The 26,513-nt window shown below is 43.4% G+C and overlaps 1 protein-coding gene across 2 annotated transcripts in view; it reads left to right on the plus strand.

The window, feature by feature from the left end:
• Positions 1-24,549, plus strand: part of TULP4 (TUB like protein 4) — a 125,736-nt gene extending 101,187 nt beyond the window's left edge. For both annotated transcript variants that reach the window (XM_086745934.1, XM_086745933.1), the window contains 8 exons: positions 5,625-5,849; positions 8,011-8,245; positions 8,744-8,888; positions 10,358-10,502; positions 11,690-11,783; positions 13,454-13,597; positions 19,063-21,644; positions 23,387-24,549. In XM_086745934.1, the coding sequence (XP_086602060.1) occupies positions 5,625-5,849; positions 8,011-8,245; positions 8,744-8,888; positions 10,358-10,502; positions 11,690-11,783; positions 13,454-13,597; positions 19,063-21,644; positions 23,387-23,503 (3,687 nt within the window). In that variant the 3' untranslated portion in view covers positions 23,504-24,549. The remainder of the gene's footprint in view (positions 1-5,624; positions 5,850-8,010; positions 8,246-8,743; positions 8,889-10,357; positions 10,503-11,689; positions 11,784-13,453; positions 13,598-19,062; positions 21,645-23,386) is intronic.
• The last annotated feature ends 1,964 nt before the right edge of the window (positions 24,550-26,513 follow it).

Raw genomic sequence — 26,513 nt, forward strand, 5'->3', positions numbered from 1 at the left:
CCTGTGAAATTATTCTGTCTGGTGGCTCAAAGTTGTGGCTTGATTTTTTATTTCTTTGCTTTTTATAATTTTCTTTCCTGTATGTCCTAGAGAGGACCAGGGGAACCAGAATGTGGATTAGAAACCCTGATGCTGATCTCTTTTATACACCTATAATCCTAGAGTAAATTTACATTATCTTATGATTTTATACCACTGTGTAGCTGATGTAAGAACAGATTAAGCCTGAAGTGCAATGAAGAAGAAGGATAAGAGTGAACTGAGCCCCGTACATTCAGAACCAGATGTATAGGCAACAAGATTAGGTGCGGAAAAACTGTGATCACATATTTATCAGTGTAATATTTTTATGCCCGAATTCAAAGTGGCATACTAAAGGCTAAGTCTTTATGGGAAAGGTTTCCAGGAGTCTTTGAGAAGAAGACCCATTTGCTCTAAACCTGCTGCTTTCAGCAGCAGCCCTCACAGCATTTCAGAGACTGCTTCTCTACTGGAAACATCCCAGCATCTGAATGGATAGATTTAACATTATATGATCCTGCAGAAACCTGGTAGTTGTGTAAGAGCTATTTTACTAAGACGTGAGAAGGAGGGTGCCATTTAGGTTAAATTCAGATCAAAAGGCTTCGAGAGAAGAGACTTCCTTTTATGTTATGCAGCTGAGCTGACATTCTTTACTTTCTCATCATTTGTTTCACATAGAGTGTTATGGGTTTGTTGCTTCTGAATTAACATTGCCTTTCACTTACATCACCTGAAATTAATCCTGTTTTTACTGGATGACAACAAAGCTTCAAGAGGAGTTTATTTTCTTACAGAAAGAGAAACAAGAGCAACTGTTTAGAAGTAGCTGGTGAAACATTCTTTGGCTATCCGTAAGGACCTTGATGTTTTCCATGTGGACCATAAGATCATCTCTGCTGCAGAAATGGGTCATGATTAGGACTGGAATATGGAGACCCTTGTCTAAGCAAAGAGTCATTCTGCTAAGATGAAATCTCATCATTGTATTGAAATCTGAAAAAAAAAATTACTGTGGAAACAGAGTATAAGGAATATCTGCAAATCAAATAAGAGTTTGCTGCATGACAGATCATATAAGGCCACAGCAGGGGAATTTCTGACCACATTGTAGTCTTTATTTTATCACCCTCAGTTCTTACTAGTTAATATCATTCCCACTGTACATACGGGGAATAGAGGAATGAAGAAGTTACGTTACTTTCCAGCAGCCATCCGTGAATGCTGCGGCAGTACAGAGATGGCTGTAGAGCTGGGTGGGCACTGCAGCCGTTGCACCTTCCAGTTTCTCTCTGAAAAAAGCAGCAGGAAAAATGTGTACCTCCACACCCAGCAATCTGAAGTGAGAGAAAGTAAGCAATGTATGTCAGAGATTACCTACACCTCCCATTCACTAGATACTATTTTGCAGTTGGGTTCTTTCTCCTGTGAAAAAGGAGCCCAGCTTGTTGCTGGGCTTTCTGCCCTGGTATACCATTTTTATTTCATTAGCAGTGGGACTCCCACTGGCAGCCGACAAGGGATTAGTGCAAGCAGCAGGCAGGAACCACAACTTGGGATTTCTGAGCTCAAGGCAGGCAACAAGAATCAGCTTGAACAGTGGTTGCTTTGACTGAACTGCATACAAGTACATAAATTACATTCTCTCCTGTAAGAGAGACAGACGAGTCACTTATAAGAAGCAGCCGCAGAGCTTGAGCAGGAATATCTTTTCCCATGTGCTTTTCTAAGGAGAGTTGACATCCCAGCTGAGGACACAGGTTTCAGTAGATGTAGCTGACTTTCAAACACACTCTGAAAAAAAAAAGGCAAAAGAGCTCCTTGTTGGCCACTTTTTGAGATGTTTTCATTCAATATTTTTCCTGATAAAATGTCTCAATTTTTGTCCTTTAGCCAATTATTTCTAATATGTAATAGTCATAAAGCTGGATCCTGTCTATGTGTCGAAGTTCAAGGGGTTTTCCAGGATTATTTTCCCCATGTTTGTATTTAAATCCTGGAATTCATTCAAGTATTTCCAGTTCGTGCTGAGATTTTTCAAAACCTGATGGGATTTTTATATGCAAAGTGAGATTAGAAATTATCATTAGACATTGCATTTGTAGTTGCATTTCCTTGTTCCTAGCAGAAAAAAACACATGTGCAAACATGGAAAATAAAATTATTCTGTGCTAGAATCTCCTTGTTCATTTTCTAACAGGTGCAATATGGGTATCAACAATTTTCTCCTTCCTTTTTTTTTTTTTTGCAAAAACAATGCAGATAAGTGGACACTTTATGAGACACAATACTTTTGCGTTGAACGTTGGAGTTCAATTATTTTTTTTTCAGCAGTTTGGAAGGAAAGCTGTGGCCAACTCCTAACTGACTTGCTGCAGTAATTGGTTCATATCCCTTGTCCTTCAAGGGAAAGAGTGGGAAGCATCGTTATTGAAAAATATTATTGGAGCAGTACATTTAAAGGTCAGGTCAGATGTGGCATTTGGGTGATCTTTTGTTTCTCCAGGCCTATAATGACAGACTAATTTTCCCTGAACCTCATCTTAAGTCTTAACCCTTCACCATAAATGAAGTGTTCCTGAATATTTGGCTTGAGGAGGACCAGGGGACTGACTGTTCCATAGAAAAGGAAGGCAAAGCATGTCTGGTGAATCAGTAAGCAAAGACAAATCAGTATGGTACAAGCACTCTTTGTTGAGATTGAAAATATTAAGATTAAAACATGTGAGGTGTGTGGGGAGAGTAAATGTACAGATGTAGAAATGAGAATTGCAAACAGTACAACGTTTTTAGGTATTGTGAGTGTGTGTGTGTATGTGTGTAAACATGCACCCACTCACATTTTGTTTATTTTGTTTACCTAGAAATATGTAAATAGTATATAAGAGAATCAGACATTCAGAAGTTTAGAAGATGGCTGACTATGGTTACCTGTTTGGAAACTATGCTTAAGTCATGTAGTAAGGCAATGTCTTTCAACTTCTGACTTTCTGCCCTTCCCTAGCTCCACACTGCTGTGTTGCCAGAGGTCCCACCCAGCGTTTCAAAGCTTCTGAAAAACTTATTCCTTGGGAATACGTTTGAGATTGCAAAGGTTCTTGCACTTGTGCTACCTGCATCTGTGCTGTTCTCTGCATGCAACGGTAACCTGAGGAGAGAAGTATTTTCACTTGACTCTATCTGGATGAACAGAGGCCTGTCTGGGTGTGGTGTATTGGGTTATAAAAGCTGCAGTAGTAGACTTCATGATAGGACTGTCTGGGCATGCTGTATTGGATCGTGATAGCTGGGATTTCTCTTCTGGCATAAACTCTGTCGATTAAATAAACATTTGTGTGCTAACTCACAAACGTGTTTGTTCCTTCACCGTATTTGTAGGTAAGCTTTAGTTGATGCAAAGTGAATAGAAGGATGGAGTTTGGATCCCGTGGTAAGGCCAGGTAGATAGTTCTGCACATGCTGGGTTTCAGCCCTTGGGGAAGTCAGGGTCACTTCTCCTGGTGCCTTTCTCAGCCTGTCGTATAGTAGATGTGGCAGGTACCTAACTTGTGTCAGTGCCTTTTCAATTGCATTTATTTTGGAAGCAGCTTGAACTGTCTCATTACTGCCAGACAGTGTGAGGGCTGAGCCATGCTCTCAGATCATGAATATACCAATCGGTAAGGGATACTTTGTGATCTCTCATCAGATTAAGGCTCTGTCCCACAGATTATGCTTATGACAAGCCATGTAATAATTACTGGTGGTACACAAAGGATTTCTCAATGCTTTGAAGTTCTCCACTACAAAATGCCTTTAGCAATTACTGTGAAAGTCACAAGGTTCACATGTTGCTGCTTTCTATTTGCATATCCGTCAGCCTGAAGGTTTGTGCCTCCGTGGAAGTGTGTGCGCGTGGTGTTGCCTAGATGTAATGAAAATGAAGCTTCTTCATTCCTCCCACATTAAAACCAATATTTTCTTTGAAATTTAAATCATTGGATAAGATTATATAGAATTGTAGAGTAGTTTGGGTTGGAAGGGGCCTTTAAAGGCCATCTAGTCCAGCCCCGCTGCAAGGAGCAGGGACATCTCCAACCACATCAGGTTGCTCAAAGCCCTGTCCAACCTGGTCTTGAATGTTTCCAGGGATGGGGAAGATCTTTTCTCTGAATAAGTTGTTTCATGCAACCCTTTATCTTGATGACAGAGATTGATGTGGAGCTGTGTAGCTGCATTTTGCATCATGTTATTCACATTAAACCATCTTGTCCCAGTTTCTCACCTTTAAACGTCTTGAATTTGTAACTGAAGGGAAAGCTTTTTTCCTCAGATTAATTTAGCAATTTCTGGGCTGATCTAACCCAGCTCTCTGGGTACCATATTACTACAGAGACGTGGATAAAAGTTGCTACTGATGGTGCATTGACCCATATTTCCTCTACAGTTAATTCTTGTTTGGTGCATCTTGTGTAGAGCAAAGATCTTCCAAAGAGACCCTGCCCTTTCAGTAAATGCAGTTCATAGTTTAGATGAAAAACACATTTGCTTAAACTTTTGAGTATCACAGATTGTGAAAAGAAGGGGGCCTTTCACTGGAAGGAGTAAAGCTTTTGTGGCTCACTGATTAGAGCTTGCTGCACAGTATTCTTCATGGAGTGGGAGTTTCTTCTTTGCTCTGTGTTGTTTGTTTGTGTAGAGACGGCAGCTATGGGATTGAAATTCCATGCAGTATGTGTGTCCGTGCAAATGCAGATGCTTTGTAAAACAGAAAGCAAGAGATGACAGGTGGATGCAGCTAACACTCCTGAAGGACAAAAGTAATAATGATAGGGCTGTAAGAGGTCACAACAGACTGTGGTGCTTTACGTGGAAAAAGATGGGGTTTAGGAAGAGAGTTCAGAGAGCTCCTTGCAAGCACAACTTGGTATTCTCACATGAACTCTTAATGTTCATGCAGCAGGGAATAACATCCAAAGCAGCGTTTGAGTTGTTTATTGTTACTCTGCTCTGCATTCTGACAGTACCAGTCGCCCCAGCTCTTTGTTTTTACTGTCATGGATTTAGACATTTCTGAGGGTAGACAAGCAGAAGACAAAAGGTCATTCTGTGTTTTGTTCCTGGTGCTCTTTCACAATTCGGTTCTCTGGGAATAGTGCAAAAGAGACACTGTGCAACTGAACACTCGGTGCAAGACAAGAAAGCCGACTGGGTTTTGTCCACTGGTTTACTGAGTGTCTCTGGGCAGATAATGTAACTTTTCAGTTATAAAATGTGCGCCGTTACCAGTAGATGAGGATTGATTAGATGACTGAAAAAATCAACTGGCTAGAGCATCGAAAGATCCTGGTTTTTAACACAGTGTGACTTTGAAGTCACTTATCATATCGAGGTAATGAATTTGATAGTTCCTTGTGTGAAGAGCTTTAAGCCTTGTGAGTAAAAAGCACTGTATAAACATCAACCACTGTTACCAGTAATTTCAGATGTTCACATTCTTCTCCCTTTCTGTGGGCAGTAGCGTGCACTTTTAAATTTCTGGAAGACGTCGGGTAACATGGTGGGTGCTGAATTCATGTGATCGCTTCCTGTTTAAAAGTTGTATCCTTTTCTTCTCCATGCAGCGTCCCATCATCTCGATCTGTTGGGGTCACAGGGATTCACGCCTGCTGATGGCTTCCGGACCTGCGTTATATGTTGTCAGAGTCGAGCACAGGGTCTCCAGTCTGCAGCTGCTGTGCCAGCAGACCATCGCTAGCTGTCTGCGGGATGACAAGGACATCAGCAAACTGACCCTCCCCCCTCGGCTCTGCTCATACCTCACCACTGCCTTTATACCAACGATCAAGGTAAAATGAAAGAAACGTGTGTGTATGAGGAAGAGGAAAGGGTTGCTTGATTTTTTCCCCCCACGGTGGTTCTAAGTGACAATGGATAGATTATAGGATATCATAATTATCACAATTATCATTTTAAAAGCGTGATTAAGGGTCATTCATGTCCTCTTCAAGAGCCCACTCATCCATTTGGTGCTTGTTAAAAGCTGAAATGAAGGCTCACGCATGCTGATCTGCATTATTCCGTGGGGATGGCTTTTCCAAGGGCATCCGAAGGGTAAAATACGTTAGTGACTCACAAAGATTTCTGAAGAAGCTCGCGCTGATGATAATACTGTGTCACAGTTATAGGAGAGATTCACAGTGATAAAACTGTTGTCTCCCTAGTTGTTAGGCGAGTCTTTATATTGCCAGGAAAGTTATACTTAAGACCTATGGCTGCCCAAATATTTCTTCTAACCTTACTGCTTCAACAGTGCTATGGAAAAATGAACCAGATACTATGCCTTTTCCTGTACCACTAGTAGAGCCATCTGCTCAGCTCCTTTGTTTCATGGTTTTGCCCTCAGTCACATCTCAGGATTTCCAAGCTCTTTATCACAGCCTATAAACTAGAGCATTAGCTGGTAAATGCCCTACATTCAAAAATATATATATATATATATAATATTTTTTGTGTATGTGTTACAGCATTCTTTTGAGTCAGTTTCAGGTCCTTGGTAAAACAAGCAGAGCTAGAATTTGAAATCAGTGGAGTTGGCCTAGTTTAAATGAGAGCAAATGATGCCTATAAAATAATGGTTCAGCACAGTTCCATTTGAGTACTACTAACCAGGGCAATTTGTACAGCTATGAAACATTTCATTTGCCAGAGAAGAATAAATGCCTTGCTGTAACCATAACTCCTCAATCTCCAAAGATGCAGAGCTTTTAACAGACCAGTGGTTCTCAGTTTTCTCTGGCATACCTACTTCTCCCCAGGGTGCCTTCCATGTTGTCCCAGAGCCACCCCTGCAGCTCTCTGGAGCATCAGTGATGCTTGCTTGGCTGTTAGGCTGGGGAGAGGATAGGATGAAGACAGCAGATGGCTGTACCACAGCTGGGAGCCATTTCAGGGATCAGAGGGGCAGAGGCAGTACAGGGGCATGTCGTTGCTGACAACCTGCCTGTCACCTCCTAGAGAGAATGCCGGGGTAGAGAGCAGTCGCGGGGCTGCATAGCTGAGAGGCCGAAGCAGGGTTCCCAGAAGCCACATGCCCCTGCTGTTTCATGGGTGTTTCTGGGGCCTCCTCAGCACTACTTTGTGCTTTACCCTGGCTCTCCTCGAGCCGCATGCTCCCAAGTACATTGTCACCATGCCTCCAGTGCCTGGCAGGGCACCCTTTTCCTTGCATACGTTCCTCTTCCCCCTGAAGCTTGAGGACTACGTTATAGATCACTCCTCAGCCCATGTCCATCTCACCAGGTTAAGGAGGCTCTTTTTTTTCACCCACTTTTTTTCCTTATACTTTCATTTTGAAATAAACTATGTTGACTTATACACATTAGTAGTGTTTGTGTCATGCAGGTTATGTTGTCCTAGACAAAAGTAGTCCAGCTGCTTTAGAACTGAGCTTTTCATGGATTAATACAGTGTGCTAGCAAATAGGACAAAGTAACCCACCCTGAGCACAGTCATAGCCTCTCAGCAGAGATGGTTCATGTGCTTGGAAGTGATAGAAGAAGTACAAGCTTCTTCCAGAGCCAGCCACCTTGTAGCACAGTGGCATAGCGTGTACCAGTGCTAACCAGGAATGGGAACCTGAGTTGCCAAGTTCACTTGGAGAGCCACCAAGAGACAAGATACTTGTCCACTTGACCACATTACCCAGGTTAAAAGAGCCAGGACTTGAAGACAGGTTTGTTGTCTAATTCAGTGTTCTAACCGCAGGTTCAACCTTCCTCTTTGATGTAACTAGTTTTGGTTTTGTAAGTACAGCTGCTTTTGACCTAACTAAATAATACACACCCGCTCTGTCTTGCATGTGGGTCCTGCATGACTCATGCAGTAACCTGTACTAAAGAGTTGGGTTCAGATTCAGTTAGTTGTATTGGGATTAAGTCACCACAGGAAAAAAAAAAGCAAACAATAACCTATAGGAAACTTTCTCTTTCCTTCCTTCATTTAATTAAGCCTCCTATCCCAGACCCAAACAATATGAGAGATTTTGTCAGCTACCCAACAGCTGGTAATGAACGGCTTCACTGCACGATGAAGCGGACAGAAGATGACCCAGAGGTCGGTGGTCCGTGTTATACTCTGTACCTGGAATACCTTGGGGGACTGGTGCCTATCCTGAAAGGACGTCGTATCAGCAAGTTGCGACCAGAATTTGTCATCATGGATCCTAAAACAGATGGAAAAGCAGGTAGAATTGAGTTATTGCTGTGTATAAAAAATTATTTAGAAATACTTTAGACATTAAATCCTCAAGAGTTAAAGAAAATTGATATATGCAACATGGAAGGTGGCATCTGATATTTTTTTTCTGATGCAAAAAAAATATTTAGCATGACCTAGGCTCAAGCCTCTGAAATTATACCATGCTGTTTTCTGTTTTACAGAAGGGGACTTCTTGTACTTTGAATAGTGGGGAGTAGATTGCTAATTAGCAGAAAATATTATTTAGTCTCAATTTTGAGGTTACCTGAATGCTGTTCACACCTTTGAATCATATTCATTTGAGTTCAAACCATCTGAAATCTGGAGTTTATACTAGGCAGAGTGAAGAACGATTTATTTTCTCTGCATAGTTTTGTATCAGCTACTGCCTGTGGATCGGTTTTATGCTTCTGATGACTGATAGTTGTAATTTATATCAGTTTTCTGAAGCAGTACTTACATTTTCTGGAACCTGTCTTGATAGATGAAATCTATGGAAACAGCTTGATTTCCACTGTGATTGACAGCTGCAACTGCTCGGACTCCAGCGATATTGAACTGAGTGATGACTGGGCAGCAAAGAAATCTCCCAAAATCAGTCGAGCTAGCAAATCACCCAAACTCCCCAGGTAATAGTTTCCTGGATATTTCTTCTTCTTTTTCCCCAGGTTTTCTTCTTTTCTTTTTTTCTTTTAAACGCTATCTTGACACTTCATAAAATTCAAAGCAAACTCCTTTGGGCAGATAGGAGTCCTCTGGAGGAGTGAGATCCTCTACAGTGTGCAGTCCTAGGATGATCTCGGAGGCTAATGTTGAGGTGGACTTTTGGGAAGGTCCTAGGGCAAAAGGTAGTGGGAAACAATAGAGCACCATTTCTCCCCAAGCAGTCTTGAAGAAAGATTTTATAAACTTTCCCACCACTGCTTCTGCCACATGTAAATTCTTGTCACCGTAGGATGTATTTTCTCCTTCAGACAATCTGTGTTTTTACCTCCTCTGTGCTTAGGGTCCTCTGTGCTTAACTAGTCTAGTTAAAACCTGTATTTCCTCAGGAATATTTTCAAATTCCATGCATCAGCGACATAGATCCTGGCATAGGTGGCACTGCTACTGTGGTGACCTTGCAAAGGAGCCTCAACAAACAGATCCTCCTAAACACCAGGTTGATGAGCTTCTGTAATGATATGCAAAATAAGCTTCTTATTAATCTGGTTACGTTCCTGCCAGCTTTTCGTTACATTCATTATGTACAGAGACAGAACCCACACCTGCACAGAGCCTCACTGATGTCTGTGATGATTCTCATAAGCACTGACATCTATCTGCCCAACTTCATGTTACGGGATTGAGGCCCTGACACCTTCTAGCTGCAGCTGACACTTTTCCAAAGACCTTATGTTATGAGCTTGTCCTGGTATGAGGCAAAGCAAATCGTCCCTTTCTATGTGAACATAATGTGTGAAGTACCAAAGTTTTCGTTTAGAGAACCATCAGTTCCTGAGCCTAAAACTGAAATGGCGCAGGAAAAACAACTATCTTGCGTCCTTGGTTTTCTAAGACTGTATTTTTAAAATGTAACTTTTTTCATTATTTTTTTCTACCAGTGAGATTTTTCAGGTGCTTGATCTCTTATTCATGACCCCTCTTTGTATAGTGGGAGGTAGGAATAACTTTTGGCTTAGAGTAGGAGCACTGGCGAAGGTTGTGGAGCCTTAGTTTGCTGTACTAACATGGAGATCTGCAAGCTGAGGTGTCATGTTTCCCTTTCTTGAGGCTTTGCTTGAAGTCTGCATAGCTGAAAGAGGTCAGCCCTACACCTTTTTATGGGTTTGTGGATGATGTATTGTATCTAGCAGAACTGCTGTAAGCTTTGTTAAATGAATCAGAAGGCATCTGGTCAGAGATACTGCAAGTGTGTCAGGCCTTATATATCTTTAAATTTGACCTGTAACTCTCCATCCTGTAGACTCTACAGTCTTCTTTAGTCACTTAGAGGACAGCATACCAGTTGTCTTCATTACATCTTTGTATTCGAAGACATGAATTTTGTGCATTTTTGTACGCCCATTTATTATTCTAATTATTACTTTATATGCAGAATCAATATAGAAGCTCGCAAATCTCCAAAGATGTCACGAGCTGCGCAGGAGATATCAAGATCGCCAAGGTTACCAATAAGGAAACCTTCTATTGGTTCTCCAAGCCTAACCCGAAGAGAGTTTCCTTTAGAAGATATCACTCAGGTATTGTGCACGTTGTTACCAGACCTGAGTCCAAATGTGTCTCCTTCTGGAGACATGCCGCAAGTTGTGGTAGATGAAATGATCACCAATAAAAATTTTTCATTTAATTACAGTAACTAGATAGAACAGCTAGAGAATTACATCTTCCAGTTCAATGTTAATATTTGAAAGTGTCAATGGAATATCAGACATAGTTTGATAAATCCTGGCACCACTAACTTCTGTCAGTGTGAATCCTTGTGAGAGGACATCACATTCTAGGTGATGTTCTTGGTTGTTTGAAAGTGTATGTGAAAATGCTTCTTATTCAGTTTCTCAGAGCTTTCCTAATGCCATCATACTTCTCTGCTTTGCTAGGAATTGCAGAGATAAGGAAATGCTTGCTTTGGAGGGCTACATGTTCTCTGTTTCATAATTAATAGAATCATAGAACAGCTTGGGTTGGAAGGGGCCTTTTAAAGGTCATCTAGTCCAACCCCCATGCAATGAGCAGGGACATCTTCAACCATATCAGGAACATGGGACAGCCTTAATTGGAAGGAACGCAAGGAATTAGCACTTTTTGCTCCTTGTGGTGTTCATGACCTGTGGGTAAATGAAACTTAGCAGACTGTAGAACTGTCTGGGTTACATATTTTATTCATACCAACCTGCATTCTTTTAATTGAGAAAATCTCCTGGCCTTCAGACCCCTAACCATGGAAGCAATGGTTTGGGAAGCTGCTTTGGAAGCTCCAGGAAAAATATGTTTGTCGTTACAAGTAATTAGTGTCTGTCTTATTTAGTGTTCTGTAAAGTGATTCATAAGCATAGAAAGAAAGGACAGGATGTATTAATTTCTGAAATACAGAATAGCCACACTCTTGTTGTGCAGGGGAAACAAGCGTCTGAAAACAGACCTGTTCTCACTGAGCAGCCATCATGTTGTTCAGTTCTTCAGCAGCTTTAATCAGCCTATGTGGCTGTTGTATACATAATTTCTGATGGTGCTCAGGTGTCAAAATGAGATTTCTTAATGACTGGTTGTAACAGTTGCTGCATGGGCACATTAGGTTGTTTCAGTAAAATAAAAATGAGAGAAGCTTAAACTGTATTATTGTTTGCACTAGCTTGATTGCTTTGCAGGTTTTTATTAGAGCTTGATACACATTTTGTTAGGTGAAAATGACCTTGATTTTACTTTGCAGCACAACTACCTTGCTCAGGTCACATCTAATATCTGGGGGACGAAATTTAAAATCGTGGGTTTGGCTGCTTTCCTACCAACTAACCTTGGTGCAGGTAAAAGTAAACTCTTGATTTTTTGCATGTCAAACTCTTTCTAACAAATGACAAACTTATGCTATGTGATTCTTTTAAGGTGATCAAAAGGCTTCTTTAACAAAGCACTTATTTTCTGTGGACAGTAGGAATGAGATTTTACAAAATTCCCTGTACCTAAAGGAGATTAGAATCTGTAAATACAGTAATATTATCACAACACAATAATAACACAAACTAATAAAGAAAATTTTTGCAAGACTATAAAAATCACAGAGTTTAAGTTACTGCTATGTAAGTATTTCTAAACCCCAGATTTTTATAATAATTTAGCTACTAATGATACCAAAATAATGTTTAAAAAGCTCTTACAGCATCAGGCTCAGGATTCTTTGAGTCAGTGCATAGTCTTGTCATATGATTCTTTTGCTGGAGTATCAATAAACCGGTAGCTTTCATTAAAAGTAGCAGTTGTCTAGTCTCCTGACCACCTTCTGTGTACACCACTTCTCCCTAGAAAGTCCTGTTGAAAGGAAGAAGACTTAAGTAAATAACAGAGTACCTAGCAGAACTGAGCTCTGAACTGGAATACGAATGCAAGTATAGGAGTTTTAGGAGCTCTTTGGAAAAATTATTTTTTCCTGTGTTGCATTATGTAACATAATGGGTCAGAACTATAGAAGTATGCGCTGGATGCCGAATTAGTTAAATAGATATCTTTTGTGGCTATATGGACTACTGTCAGACAAGAAAAGGAGTCCCAGCTGCTGGAGAGAGGCAAAGATTGTCCTTTCAGAATGCTGTCACCCTGGAGACAACCAGTGTTACTCTATAGGGCAACAGCAACTTTTACTTAATAAAGTATTGTGGAAACCCTCAGGTTTGTTCCAGCCACCTTTTTTTCTCTTTCAAATAATTTATGAATTTCTGTCATCTGCTTTTGCAATGATTGTCAAAAGATAGTGTAAGAATGACTCTACTGGTTCAGACCAGAGGTTGTTCCAGTTCTCCCATTATTAGTGACAGGTGTGTAGGGAAGGATCTAAGTGTGCAGTGATACTTCCTTCAAGTGTTCTTCTAGTCGCCAGTGGTTTGGGCCCCAGGGACTTCCTGAGCCGGGAGGGGTTTCTTTGTGTGTAGTAACCCTCAACAGGTTTCCTTCCCAAGAGCTTTGCAATTTTCCCCTAAACTCATATAAAGTCATTAGCATCCCGTTGTGAAGAGTTCCAAAAGTAGAATGGAAAAATTATTTTTCTTCCTTAAAAATAGATGTGAATAGAAGATGAAGTAATTCATTATTTCTACAGATTGTTTAACTACAGAGATGCTGCTTCTATTTAAAGAGAAATAGCTGAAAGTTACAATCTCTTTTATCCTGTTTATGCAAAGTGTTACATAGTGATTTGGCTAAGAATCATAGAATCATAGAATGGTTTGGGTTGGAAGGGACCTTCAAAGGTCATGTAGTCCAACCCCCCTGCAAGGAGCAGGGACATCCCCAACCAGATCAGGTTGCTCAGAGCCTCATCCAGCCTGGCCATGTCCCCATATATGCATTTGTTCAATAATACATTAAATAAAAACAGTCATAACCGTTCTGTCTGCTTTGAACTGATTCTTTCTTAGCTTTAGGTGCTCTTTGCAGAACTGATTTTTTAAAAAATATATTTCTTGTTATACTCTTTCTCCAGTAATATATAAAACTAGTTTGCTGCATCTCCAGCCCAGGCAGATGACGATCTATCTCCCGGAAGTGCGGAAGATTTCAATGGACTACATTAACCTGCCTGTCTTTAATCCAAATGTTTTCAGCGAAGACGAGGATGATTTGCCAGGTAAGGAGAAGCTAGAAGTCTGCCGTGTTATGGGTTAAGCTGCATGGAGGACAGATCACTTGTGACCCTGCTGGTAAACACACAAATCAAAATCCCTTAGTCTGATGGGATCTTGTAGAAATTAATTAGCATAAGGCTAATTTGTATTATGGACATTGTTTTCTAAAATATGTGGAAAATGTAATACAAGTTCAAGTTCATTAGAAAATTAATCGTCTTCTATTTTCTTCGCTAAGAATTCTCCGTAGACCGAAGCCTTACGTTCTGCATCCTTGTAGGACAGAATTCTAATGTGTTGGAAGCCCAACAGTTCTTGTGACCTGATGGCAGCAAAGCACAGCCTGCTGAGAGGAGCTTGGGTTGGAGGGCAGGTTCCTGTAAAACTCAGCCACCCTTTGTGAAGTGATAAATGCCCGCTTGGATTTTTATCAATACCAGGTCTTACAGAGAGGGTAAAATAGTAAAGTAATCTGTAAACAAGGGCAATCAGGAAGAATTTCTCATTTTACTGAGATACAAGGTAGCAGAAGATTCAGGAAGCACAGGGAAAGTTTGGATGCAGGTGATGTGAATGTGGCAGGTGAAAGGACTGGAAGTAGTCAGGACCTCCATCATGCCAATAAAATTAACAAATAATAGACAAGAAGATAAATGAATACATTTTTAGATTTTTCACATCAGTGAGGGGTTCCTGTTGACAGGGCACGGGTTTTTGGAACTACGGGAGTGGCCATCATACTGATACCCTTTAAGGAGGGAGGAGTGTGAGCACTACAAAGCAGTTAAAAGTTTGTGCTAGAGTCTGTTGAAAGAAATGGAAATACTCCCAGGTTTTCACTCCTAAAAGCACCAAAGCTTGTGTCTGACCCAAGCATCGAAGTAGTCCTCTGGACTTCTAAAGAAATACTCGTGTGCTTAAAATGAAGCCCATTCTTTCACGATTTGGGGCTTGGCTTGCCTGATTTATGTCAATGTGATATTCACCTGTAGGATCTGAAGAAAATAATAGAGACATTGATGATCATATATATAATATGCATAGGAAGCACTCCACATTTTCTGTTATGAAACACAGTCCAAGCTGACAGAAAGTAATACAAAATGCAATAGAAAAAAAAAGTTAATGTAAAGTCTTCACATTCCTTCCTGAAAATTGGATTAGAACTATAATATAAATTCCTCTTCTATTTTGAAAAGAGCTGACATGGTACTCAGAATCGCAGGTTGGCCAAAACTACATAAATATAGGGAAAACTGTTAGAGAATTTTATTACAGCCTTTTGAGGAGGCTAGGAAAAGAATCATACTACCCTGTCCTCCATCACTCTCTTCCTCTTCTTGTCCACTTTTTTTCTTTCTAGTTTCGTCTGAAAATCCATTTCTGACTTAGCAAATGGAGGCTACTTAAATCTTCAAAAACATTTTTGGGGATATCCTTTCTTAAAGCCTGCATATAAAGGAAAAAAGTGCCATATACTAATGAGAAAAAATACTGCAGTGTAAGTAATGAGTACGTGATTGAAAAAAAAAACAGTTGAAAACTGCTCTTGGGCAGTGGAATGTTAATAATGAGGTACTCTTGGGACAGGTGTTTTTTAATATAGTCAGTAAAGATTTGGCAAGGCAAATGGACAGAAGATTTGACTTGCAAATTATGCAAACAAATCAATTAAAAACCACTGGATAAATTAAAAAAAAACCCCCACATTGCATTTAAACACTTTGGGATATTAACCAACACCACAACGAATGAGATTTTGTTTGATAAGGCACTTAATACCCGTGACAACAACATTCTGGGTTGCTCAAGCCAAACTAGCAGTTAAACCTCCAGCTCTGGCAGAGAAATTGCTAACCTGCAGGCATCGGGATGAAAGCATGGCCTGCCAGCAGAGCACCGAACCATGCTGCCTTAGGTCAGTTAAGTTTAGCTGTTCACCTTCTTCTAAAGGAGCAGAACTACCATAAAAATCTGCCAACATAGCCGCAGACCTGTCTGTAGACCTACCGCGTTTGTGACTGATCCTGATAAAAGCTTAATGCTATCAAAAATACAATTATAGGGCATAAGTAGATGACTAGAATTTTAATTAGAAATTAATTAGGAACTGGGCAGTGGCTGGAGGAGTCCTGACTAATGGATCTCTTGCCTGATCTGGTCTTGCAAATCAGAGTTCTCCATAGAATTTGGCACACTTAAATGATCCTGGATATGACTCTAGGATCGTGGATATTACTCTAGTCTCTTTTCCTCCCATAAATCTGCTGATGCAACTCATTTATCATTTTCCATGTTTTTTTGTACAGGAAAAATAATAAAGAATCTGCAAGATTTTTGAGGGTTTTAATATAGTATTTACTATTTCCACTCATTATTATATTTTTTCCTTCTTATCTTGACTTCTGCACCTGTACTTGGTTACAGTGCCCTCATTTTCCTGTGATGCTTCAGCTTTTCAGTCATAGTTCCTGGTGGAATCACTTTCACCGCTTTTTGGAAAAGGAATTGCAAGCAATTGAGCAAGCTCCATGCTTCTGCTTAAAATAGTCAGAATTGCTTCTTGCCTTCCTGTCCCTTGTTCACCACCACCACGTGTGGGAAACTTTGCCTGTATACATTTGCTTCTTTTCACATTTCTGATTGCAGCCTGTCCAAACATTGATGCTGAAGTTTCCTTGACTGCGGTACCCGCTTCTTGAATCTTTTTGTCTTCCCATATATTTCCGCACATCTTCCTCTAGTATTTCCTATCTGGTTTCTCATCTGTTTCCTTACATCTGTTTCCTTACAAATCTTCTTTGGAGAATTTTTATAAGTTTTGTCTGTATTTCATTCCATCATATTCCTCTATCTCTTTGTTTTATCTTCCTTCTTTTTGCATTACTGGTTGTTTTGTCACTCACTGTATCAATAGATAATAATATGTCCATTTTCCCAACTGTTGTCTCTGTTCTCCAGTTTTCCTAATTCTGGGGACATTATACAAGATACCATACAATGCCTTCACTGCAGGCCTTCGACTTTCTTTTTCTTTTCCTCCATTTCTTTTTCTTTAGATGACAACAAACATCCAAGTCATAACTGCTGTCAGATCAGGGCAGACTTGAGGAGAATCATTTAATCGTCCTCTTGAAGGTCGGCACGGTGATATCTGGCTGGCTCTAGAGGCAGTCAGCCTGGACTGGCAGGGACTTTTCTGTGCCTCACCGTCAGGTAGCAGCAACCCTAGAGGAGGCCAGGAGGCCACGTTAGTGGTTCTAAGACTGGGGGCAAAAAAGACGTAGCAGCATCCACAGGTCTGTGAGTGGATTTTCCTTTCTGTTGTTTCTTGATGCATTTATTATCAAAAAACTTCCCTGAAAACTAGTGAGTCCTGATTCAGCAAAACTTTTATTGATTTGAGTAGTAGTAGTTAAATTGGCTGATAAGTGAATGGTAATTGAGCCCCGTCAGGTAAACTCCTTGCTCTTTGAAAGTCCATGGCAATGACAGTGTAGACTGAAAGCGACCTCTGAACTTCACCTGTGAAGCATCACTGCCAAGAAGTTACTTTAAAGTTGACTACCAGCTGTTAAGTGGGAATCAGTGGAGACCGACTGGCTTACTTGTTTAAGCTAAAGTCTGATCCACTGATTTTGGGATCTGATAACAGTCCCTCCAAAAGCAGCAGAGTGCTTAAGCAAGTACGTAAAGATAGTAGACAGATTAAAAAGTCAAAGGTAAAGTGGAATGACAAAGTACAAAAGTCATGCAGTGTTTTTTCTTCTAACTAGGTTTAAAAAAACATTTACTCCCAATTCTGATTTTTGTGTTAACGCTGCCATTAAATTATCCCATTAAACATTTTTTAGCGACCCACGTGTCTTCCAAAAGTGCTAAAGAAAACACAAAAATATGTGAAACACTGCTTCAGGAAAATTCCCCATTTTAGTGCCTGTTACCCAATGGCTTGTCTAATTGCTGCAGTCAGCAAAAGCTCATGGCCCCTTGCCACTCTGGGCCCAAGGCTGGGGCAGCCCCACAGCACAAGCCTCCCCACATCCATGGGGCAGAGGAGGCCAGGGCACACATTCCCCCACGGAGCAGCAGATGCCAGAAGGAGCATCCAGTGAGCTACAGGCCTGTAAGTCTGACCTCAGTGCCAGGGAAAGTTATGGAGCAGATCATCTTGAGTGCCATCACATGGCATGTACAGGACAATCAGGTGATCAGGCCCAGTCAGCATGGGTTTATGAAAGGCAGATCCTGCTTGGCTAACCTGATCTCCTTCTATGATAAGATGATCTGCTTAGTGGATGAGGGAAAGGCTGTGAGTGTTGTCTGCCTAGACTTTAGTAAAGCCTTTGACACCATTTCCCACAGCATTCTCCTGGAGAAGCTGGTTGCTCGTGGCTTGGATGGGTGTACTCTTCACTGGGTACAAAACTGGCTGGTTGGCTGGGCCCAAAGAGTTGTTGTGAATGGAGTTAAATCCAGTTGCCAACTGGTCACAAGCGGTGTTTCCCAGGGCTCAGTCTTGGGGCCAGCTCTGTTTAATGGCTTTATCAGTGATCTGGATGAGGGGATTGAGTGCTCCCTCAGTAAGTTTGCAGATGACACCAAATTAGGTGGGAATGTTGATCTGCTCAAGGGTAGGAAGGCCCTACAGAGGGATCTGAACAGGCTGGGTCAATGGGCTGAGGCCAATTGTATGAGGTTCAACAAGGCCAAGTGCTGAGTCCTGCACTTTGGTCACAACAACCCCATACAACGCTAGAGGCTTTGGGAAGAGTGACTGGAAAGCTGCCTGATGGAAAAGAGACTGCTAGCTTGAATATGAGCTGGCAGTGTGCCTAGGTGGCCAAGAAAGCCAACAGCATCCTGGCTTGTATCAGGACCAGTGTGGCCAGCAGGAGCAGGGAAGTGACTGTGCCCCTGCACTCGGCACTGGTGAGGTTGCATCTCGAATACTGTGTGCAGTTTTGGGCCCCTCACTACCAAAAAGACATTGAGGTGCTGGAGTCTCTCCAAAGAAGAGAAACAAAGCTATTGAAGGGTCTGGAAAACAAGTCTGACGAGGAGCGGCTGAGGGACCTGGGGTGGTTTAGTCTGGAGAAGAGGAGGCTGAGGGGAGACCTCATTGCTCTGTGCAATTACCTGAAAGGAGGTTGTGGCGATGTGGGTGTTGGTCTCTTCTCCCAAGTAACAAGTGATAGGACAAGAAGAAATGGCTTCAAGTTGCGCCAGGGGAGGTTTAGATTAGAAATTAGGAGAGATTTCTTCACTGAAAGGGTTGTCAAGCACTGGAACAGGCTGCCCAGGGAGGTGGTGGAGTCATCCCTGGAGGGATTTAAAAGATGTGTAGATGTGGAGCTCAGGGACATGGTTCAGTGGTGGACATGGCAGTGGTAGGTTGGACTCAATGATCTTAAAGGCTTTTTCCAGCCTAAACGATTCTCTTGACACGCTGTGTTGTTCATTGCAGTGCCCGGCGCCCCTGGTGCCCCCGCCAGCAGCCCGCCCTGCACCGTCAACATCCCCATCGCCCCCATCCACAGCTCAGCCCAGGCCATGTCGCCCACACAGAGCATTGGCCTGGTCCAGTCGCTGCTGGCCAATCAGAACGTGCAGCTGGACGTGCTGGCCAATCCACCAGCAGAAGCGGGGGGTGAGGGGGCGGGGCCTTTCGCAGGGGCACCAGGCCGCTTTCCCGGCCCCGGGGCAGGGGCGTTGGCTGGGGGGGAGCTGGGCCGTGCCCCTCCTGTGCCCCTCGCACCACCGCCCTCCGCACCCTCTGCCATCACCCTGGCCGACCTGCGGGACCATGGTGACCGCGAGCACGAGCCCCCGCCCAAGGCCAAGGCTCCAAGGCCAGGGCCACAGCTGGTGGAAGGGGACACCGTCATCTTTGGGGCCACCCAGGAGCTGCAGCTGAACAAGATGAACCCTCCGCCGCCCTACCCTGGCACCATCCCCGCTGCGCTGACCACCGTCCCACCGCCGCCACCCGGCCCCCCACAGCCGCCCCTTGACCTCTGCCTGAAAAAGGGGGAGTTTTCCCTCTACCCAGCGGGGCACTACCAGACGCCCCTGGGGTACGAGCGGATAACGACATTCGACAGCAGTGGGAACGTGGAGGAGGTGTGCCGGCCTCGCACCAGGATGCTCTGCGCCCAGAGCACCTACACCCTGCCAGGGCCCGGCAGCTCTGCTACCTTGCGCATCACCGCTGCTGAGAAGAAGATGCAGCCGCCCTGCACCAGTGCCACCCTGAACCGGCTCACGGTCCCCCGTTACTCCATCCCAACCGGGGACCCACCGCCCTATCCCGACATCGCCAGTCAGCTATCCCAGGGCAGGAGCATCGCTCAGAGGCTGGACAGCAGTATCATTCATGCGACTCTGCGGAGGAACAGCAGAGAGGCAGCTCTGAAAATGGCTCAGCTGGTAGATGGTCAGAGAGCCACCTTGCAACTTCCCCCGAAAGCCAAGAGCAGCGTTGTGACGGTGCAGTACCAGCAGAGAGTACCCACTGCCTTGTACACCTGCAGCCAGTGCAGCAGCAGTGGCAGCAGCAGCGGCAACGCAAGTGCTGGTGGTGTGGGCAACATCACTAGTGCCAACGCTAGTAGCAGCGCTTCCAGTATCGGTGGAATGAGACCTGATCTGAGCACGGGGAGTGGCTCCCAGCACAGCTCCGTCATTGCTCACTCTGTCAGTACTTCGCCTCTGGCCTCCCAGTCCTCCTACAGCTTGCTGAGCCCACCTGACAATTCCCGTGACCGAGCGGATTATATCAACTCCGCCTTCACAGAGGATGAGGCCCTTTCTCAGCACTGCCCGGTGGAGAAATCAATCCGGCATGTGCCCGTGGCTTTGACGGAGGCTGCCCTCACTGTAAAACGGCCACCACCATACCAGTGGGACCCTATGGTGAGCGAAGAGATATGGGTTCCTCAGGAAAGGACAGCTCAGAGCTCAGTGCCCAACCCTCTAAAACCTCCTCCTCTCATCATCAGTCAAGCTCAACATCTGGATATGTCTCGAGTGCCATTTGTTTCCCCCAAGTCTCCAACCAGTCCCACTGCCACCTTCCAGACAAGTTACGGGGTTGGAGTACCATACCCAGGAAGCTACAATGCCCCTCCCCTTCAGGGAATGCAGCCCCCCTGCTCTCCCAAAGAAGCTCTGGCCCCAACGCAGTTTGCACAGCAGGAGCCCACAGTTGTACTTCAGCCAGGTTATCCATCCAACCTCTCCTATTGCCCGTTGCCACCCATGTACCCGGGAAGTAGCGCCTGCTCTAGTTTACAGCTGCCACCGATCGCCTTGCACCCATGGAGTTCCTACAGCACCTGCCCACCCGTACAGAACCCCCAGGGCACGTTGCCCCCCAAGCCTCTCCTCGTGGTGGAGAAGCCGGTGATGTCTCCCCCTCCGGCAGAGCTGCAGGGCCACGTGGGCACAGAGGTAATGGTGGAGACGGCAGACACCTTCCAGGAGGTGCTATCCTTGACAGAAAGCCCCATTCCTCAAAGGACGGACAAATTTGGCAAGAAGAGCCGGAAGCGCCTGGACAGTCGAGCCGAGGAAGGAAACGTGCAGGCTGTGACCGAGGGCAAGGTCAAAAAGGAGGCAAGGACACTGACGGACTTCAATTCGCTAATATCCAGCCCTCGGCTAGGGAGGGAGAAGAAGAAAGTCAAGAGCCAGAAAGACCAGCTGAAGTCCAAGAAGCTAAACAAGACAAATGAGTTTCAGGATAGTTCAGAGAGCGAGCCAGAGCTTTTTATCAGTGGAGACGAACTGATGAACCAGAGCCAGGGCAGCAAAAAGGGTTGGAAAACCAAAAGGAGTTTGAGGACAGCCAGTGAGCTGGATGAATTCAAGTGCCGGAAGGCCAGCGAGAAGGAGGATGGGAGGCTGGGGAGCCAGGGCTTTGTGTATGTGATGGCCAATAAGCAGCCACTGTGGAATGAGGCGACGCAGGTCTACCAGCTGGACTTCGGAGGGCGGGTCACCCAGGAGTCGGCAAAAAATTTCCAGATTGAGCTGGAAGGACGACAGGTAGGAGGGGGTGGCATATGCGGGCTGCAGTGGAGAATGAGGGGTGGGAAAGCTATGCCAGAAATAAGCTCTGCCTCTCACATGGCCAAGTGCCTCCCGCTCACGTTAGCTGCTCCATGAAAAAAAAGCTTTGCCACTTGCTTGATAAAAAGCAGGCATCAAAGGTATAGATTCAGAATGGAGGGTGGAGTTTGGTTGTAAACTAAATACGCAAAATATATTTGATCTTACTCCAGTTGGACACACGAATAAGGGCCTCCTTTAATCTCACCGGCTCTCGCTGCTGAAGGTAGGTGGATTTTGTAATAATCACAACAGATCTCCCCAGCAGTAGCTACATTTGCCGTCAGTGGTTTTGGACGGCAGCTGGCTGAGTGAGCATTGCTGCATTCTTGTGGTGCTCACAAAGGTTAGCCAGCCAGCAGATAGCTAGGGCAGAGATGATGGCTGGGCAGTTAAATTCCCTCCGTGCCGTGATTTCCCCTTGCGGGTTACCAGGCCTTTGGGGCTGGGTTTTAATGCTAGAGGAGGGGAGGCACTGACTGTCGCCGGAACAAAGTGCTCCTTGGGCTGCTGCTGAACCACCTGTGGGTAGAGTCGTCTGTGGATAGTCCAAAAACAATCAAAGGATTTAATTTTAGGCTCTGTCACCTTGACCCGAGTGGGATGTTACTACACCAAACCCAGGCTATCAAGTGATACCGGTCAGCAGGACACTGGACTGAGACTCGGGAAACGTATATTTATGTTCTTGTCCAGCTGTCCCATCTTTGTAATTCACTTTTAATTTATTAAAATTATCAAGGCTCTCAACTCCCTTTGATTTAAATTGAGAGCACGATATCTTAAATATCCAACATGCATGACCAGTGGTAGTCTCTTGGTTGTGTTTGTCTGTATGAACAGCTCATTAAAAATGCAGTGATCAGAGCCATTTATACCCCTGTCTTCTTCAGTGAGATGGCTGTGGATACGCGCCCGCGGACAACTAGGCGAAATCACCTGGCTGTAGGTTTTGTTGGTGAGGGAACAGAGCCTGACTCAGCTTGCACAGACAGCCTCCATTCTAGCTCAAGGATCTTCACTGTACAGCAAATGTGATCTGGGCTTTGGATGAAGCAAATGAACAAGCAGTAATAACAGGCCAGACTTCAGATATCCCTGCGGAAGAACAACAAACAACCTGACTAGCTTTGCTTGACATTTCGAACAGCTCCCACTGCCCCTTTGCTAATTCATTCTTGGTGTAATTATGTGCTAGTGAAGTTTATACAAAGGAAAACAGAACTGCCAAGAACATACAGCTTACTGACTATAAAGTGTCAGGAGATTGGTTATTCCCCCTCCCTGAAAGCTCCTTTCTTTGAAAACAAAATCTCATTTCCTGATGGGCTGATGGTAGGATCTCTCAAAGGGAGAGAGTGGGATTTTCCCGCAGGAAGTGAGATGCTGGTGTAACCCACATCTGCTGAAGTAATTGGTGACAATGTACTCACACCGATGCTGTGTACAGTCTGGCATGTTTTGAAGCTCAGTTTACTCTATGGAGTCAAATATGGCAGTCAAATAGCATAGTGCTCGTATTCTTCTTTGGCATCGTACCCCGTTCTGTAACTAGATGTTCTTACAAAGGAGCAAAACCATTTTGTTTTTATTCTTCTCTGGTTCCTTTTCTGTGGTTCAGGTTTTTTTTTGACCTTGTTCTCTTTTTCCTTCCCTTCTCCTCTTCCCCTGCTTCACAGGTGATGCAGTTTGGAAGGATTGATGGCAATGCTTACATTTTGGACTTTCAGTATCCTTTTTCTGCTGTGCAGGCCTTTGCTGTTGCTCTGGCTAATGTGACTCAACGCCTCAAATGAACAAGCAGAGACTGGAGAGAGGAAAACGTTAACCTTCTCATGAAGTCCAAAACGGAAAATGTCAGGGCAGCCTGCTTTAGGTGTGCAGAGGTGCCTGAGAGCGAAGGCAGTAAAACTGGAAAAGTCTCTTGGTGCCCAACAGAAGGGCATTAACTCTAATCAGTCATGGGGTGGAGGGTGGGGGACTGTTTTCTGTTTTGTTTGTTCATTTGTTTGTTTTCAGGTGTTTGGTTTTTTTTTTTTTTTTTTCTTTTTAAGCTTTGTACTGGGTCTCAGAAAGAGCGAAGAGTTGAGAGCCATTCAGTGTTACGTGGAGAAGTGTGGCTTTTGGCTTGTTGTGGTGGTTCTGCCGTGTTTGCTACCGTGGCTGATGTAAGCTCATGGGGGGATTAAAAAAGACTGCTCTTTTTGATAGACTGCCTTATATCATGCTGTTCTTTTTAAAACAGGGAACATAACTTTTTTTCTGGTCCAGTTTGTACTACTACTACTACATCAGTGACAGAGGCAAAAAAAAAAAAAGAAAAAAGAAGCTATAATACCTGAAGACACGTATTTCTTCTCTGATCTCTGGTAATAACTGAGCACCACAAGTTCCAAGGAGGCTTATGTAGGTCAATGTTTAATTTATAAATGATGTATTATTCAGAAGAGAAACAGTTGTTACCAATGGGTGGTTTAAAAACCCACTATGTCAAAGAAGTTGATGTCTGCTTGTTTTGTGTGCTGTTATTGGGGATAAACATCTTTCAGTAGGTGACAGAAGATAGAGGAGGAAATAATTATGAGCATTGCTTCTTTTGTTATTGGGGATAAACATCCTTCAGTAGGAGACAGAAAATAGGAGAGGAGGTAATCCTGAGTGTTGCTTCTTTGCTGATATTGATCAGCAGTATTCTCCAATTTGGCCTGTAGTTGGGAGAGGCACCGTGTGAGCAGATGGACCTCTGAGGCCACGCCTGTACATGCTCCTCATTTACATGTGTTTACACTTTATAAACAAAGTCTTTGGAGTGAATGAGAAGGTCCAGTGCATTCAGTGTTCTTGGCAAGTGAATTAGGGCTTGAACAAGGAAGGAGACAGAAGCGTAGCAAGTTACTACAGGAAGCATTTTCATTACAGGAGACAACATGATGGCTGGCTGGAGAACAAACACGTTTGAAAAAGGAAGGAAAAATTGGACAGAATCATCCCTTCTATCACCTTGCTACTTGAATAGTCTTTTTGCCTGTAGTTTGAGAACGTAATGCTCCAGATAAGACGAGGAACCCAAAGTTTACATGGAGTGTTTTAGAGGAAGGCTTAATAACTGTAGCGTGATTTGTCTGCAGTTCTTTCTGGTGGACATGCAGACCTGTTGAGCATTTCGGAAGGGTTACTTGCACAGAAGAGTTTCTGTGTTGTCCATATGTTGTGCACATATTTATTTGCTTTCTCTCTTTTCTCCTTGCCTGCATTTTGCTATGAAATATGTTTTTATATGGAAGCAGTTTCCCCAGTGATACACAAAACTCAAAACTATTCATGTAATTATTTGGACATTAGATTACAAAATGTTACTGCAGATTTCCTTCAGAAATTACTGTTTTGAAGTGAAAGGCACAGTGAGAAAGATATGTTGGCTTAGGTGTCAATGACTGCTTTGTATTTGTCTTTAATCCACTTCTTACTTGAAAAACGGGGTACAATTTAAGATGAATAGGCGTGATTTTCTCTCTTTGCATTTCTTAAGTCGTAATGGTAGGGCAGATGTGTGTTACACTTGGTTTGTTCCAGAGGAACATATCGCATAAGATAAGACCCTGCTGTAGTAGTTACCAGCGTGCTGTGAGCTTATGACTTTCTGCTCTGCTGAGGCTTCCAGAGCTGTACAGCACGGAGGGAGTAATACCAGTGAAGTGAATCAATTAATTATAATTAATAAATAATGCCAGAGGGGAGTTTCAGAGAATTGCCAAGGGAGATGATGAGGCAGATGATCCACAGGTAATGTCTTGCAGGATAAGAAGAGGAGAAAACACCTGCAGGATGGTTTCCTTGGAGAGAAGAAGCAGAGGTAGGAAGGAAGGAGGGGGGGAAGTAGATGGTATCATGCCTGTATTATCCCGAAGCTCAGCAGCCTCTGCTTACATGTGGGAGAGGTCAGGCACAATATTGCCCTTGGCATCTAGCAGATCGTTGTTTGCTTTAATTAATTGATTTTGTTGAATTTCTGTTAGTTGTCTGGGCCCATTTGTATTCTTTCTGACATGCATGATTTATTCAGCAGTTTGAGTGCCTGTATGTATAATGTGCGTGAAACTGAGGAATCAAAATAGATTTGGTTCTGGTCATTTTAAAATCAATGGAAGTTTTTCTCTTGGATTTTTGTGGAGGAAGCACTGTTAAGCTCTTTGTCTATATTGAGTTCCATGCTGTACAAACAGCAGGTTGAATTCTCGGTCCATTGATTCCAATAGACAAGGAGGAAGGTTGGCTGATGAGAGTCCTCACCTGCCCTAAGGTCTGGGCTAACCAGTCCTACCCTAATTAGTAATACCCACACACTGAACACCATAAGAGAAGAAACATACCATGGCTGGCTTGCTTGCCGAGGAAAGGGCCACTCAGTTATGTTAGAAATCTTCAGCTGGAAGGAACATCACCTGTAGTTTTAAGCCAAAATTCCTATTACATGGAAACAACGTGAATGTTTTTTTTTCTGAACAAGATCTAATCTAAATAGCAGGACTTCTGCGTGCAGTTCCTTTAACCTTCCAGGAAACAATATTGCTCTTCACTTGGTTCATTGCCAGATTTTTCCAATTATCGGCAGTTTTATGCTAATAGGGAACCAAGAAATGAAACCCAATACAAACAAGTAGCAGTTAGTAACTTGGTTTCATTGGCCCAAGTCATGATTGCGTCCTTCTGATGGCACTTACAAAGAGCCTTGGCGTAGAAGGGACCTGGTTTCTGCCCCAGCAGAGCACAAGGAATAATTATGATAAATTAGGAAAATAAATGCAG

This window comes from Chlamydotis macqueenii, chromosome 3 (assembly GCF_036417535.1).
Source record: "Chlamydotis macqueenii isolate bChlMac1 chromosome 3, bChlMac1.mat, whole genome shotgun sequence".
Classification (NCBI taxonomy): Eukaryota; Metazoa; Chordata; class Aves; order Otidiformes; family Otididae; genus Chlamydotis; species Chlamydotis macqueenii.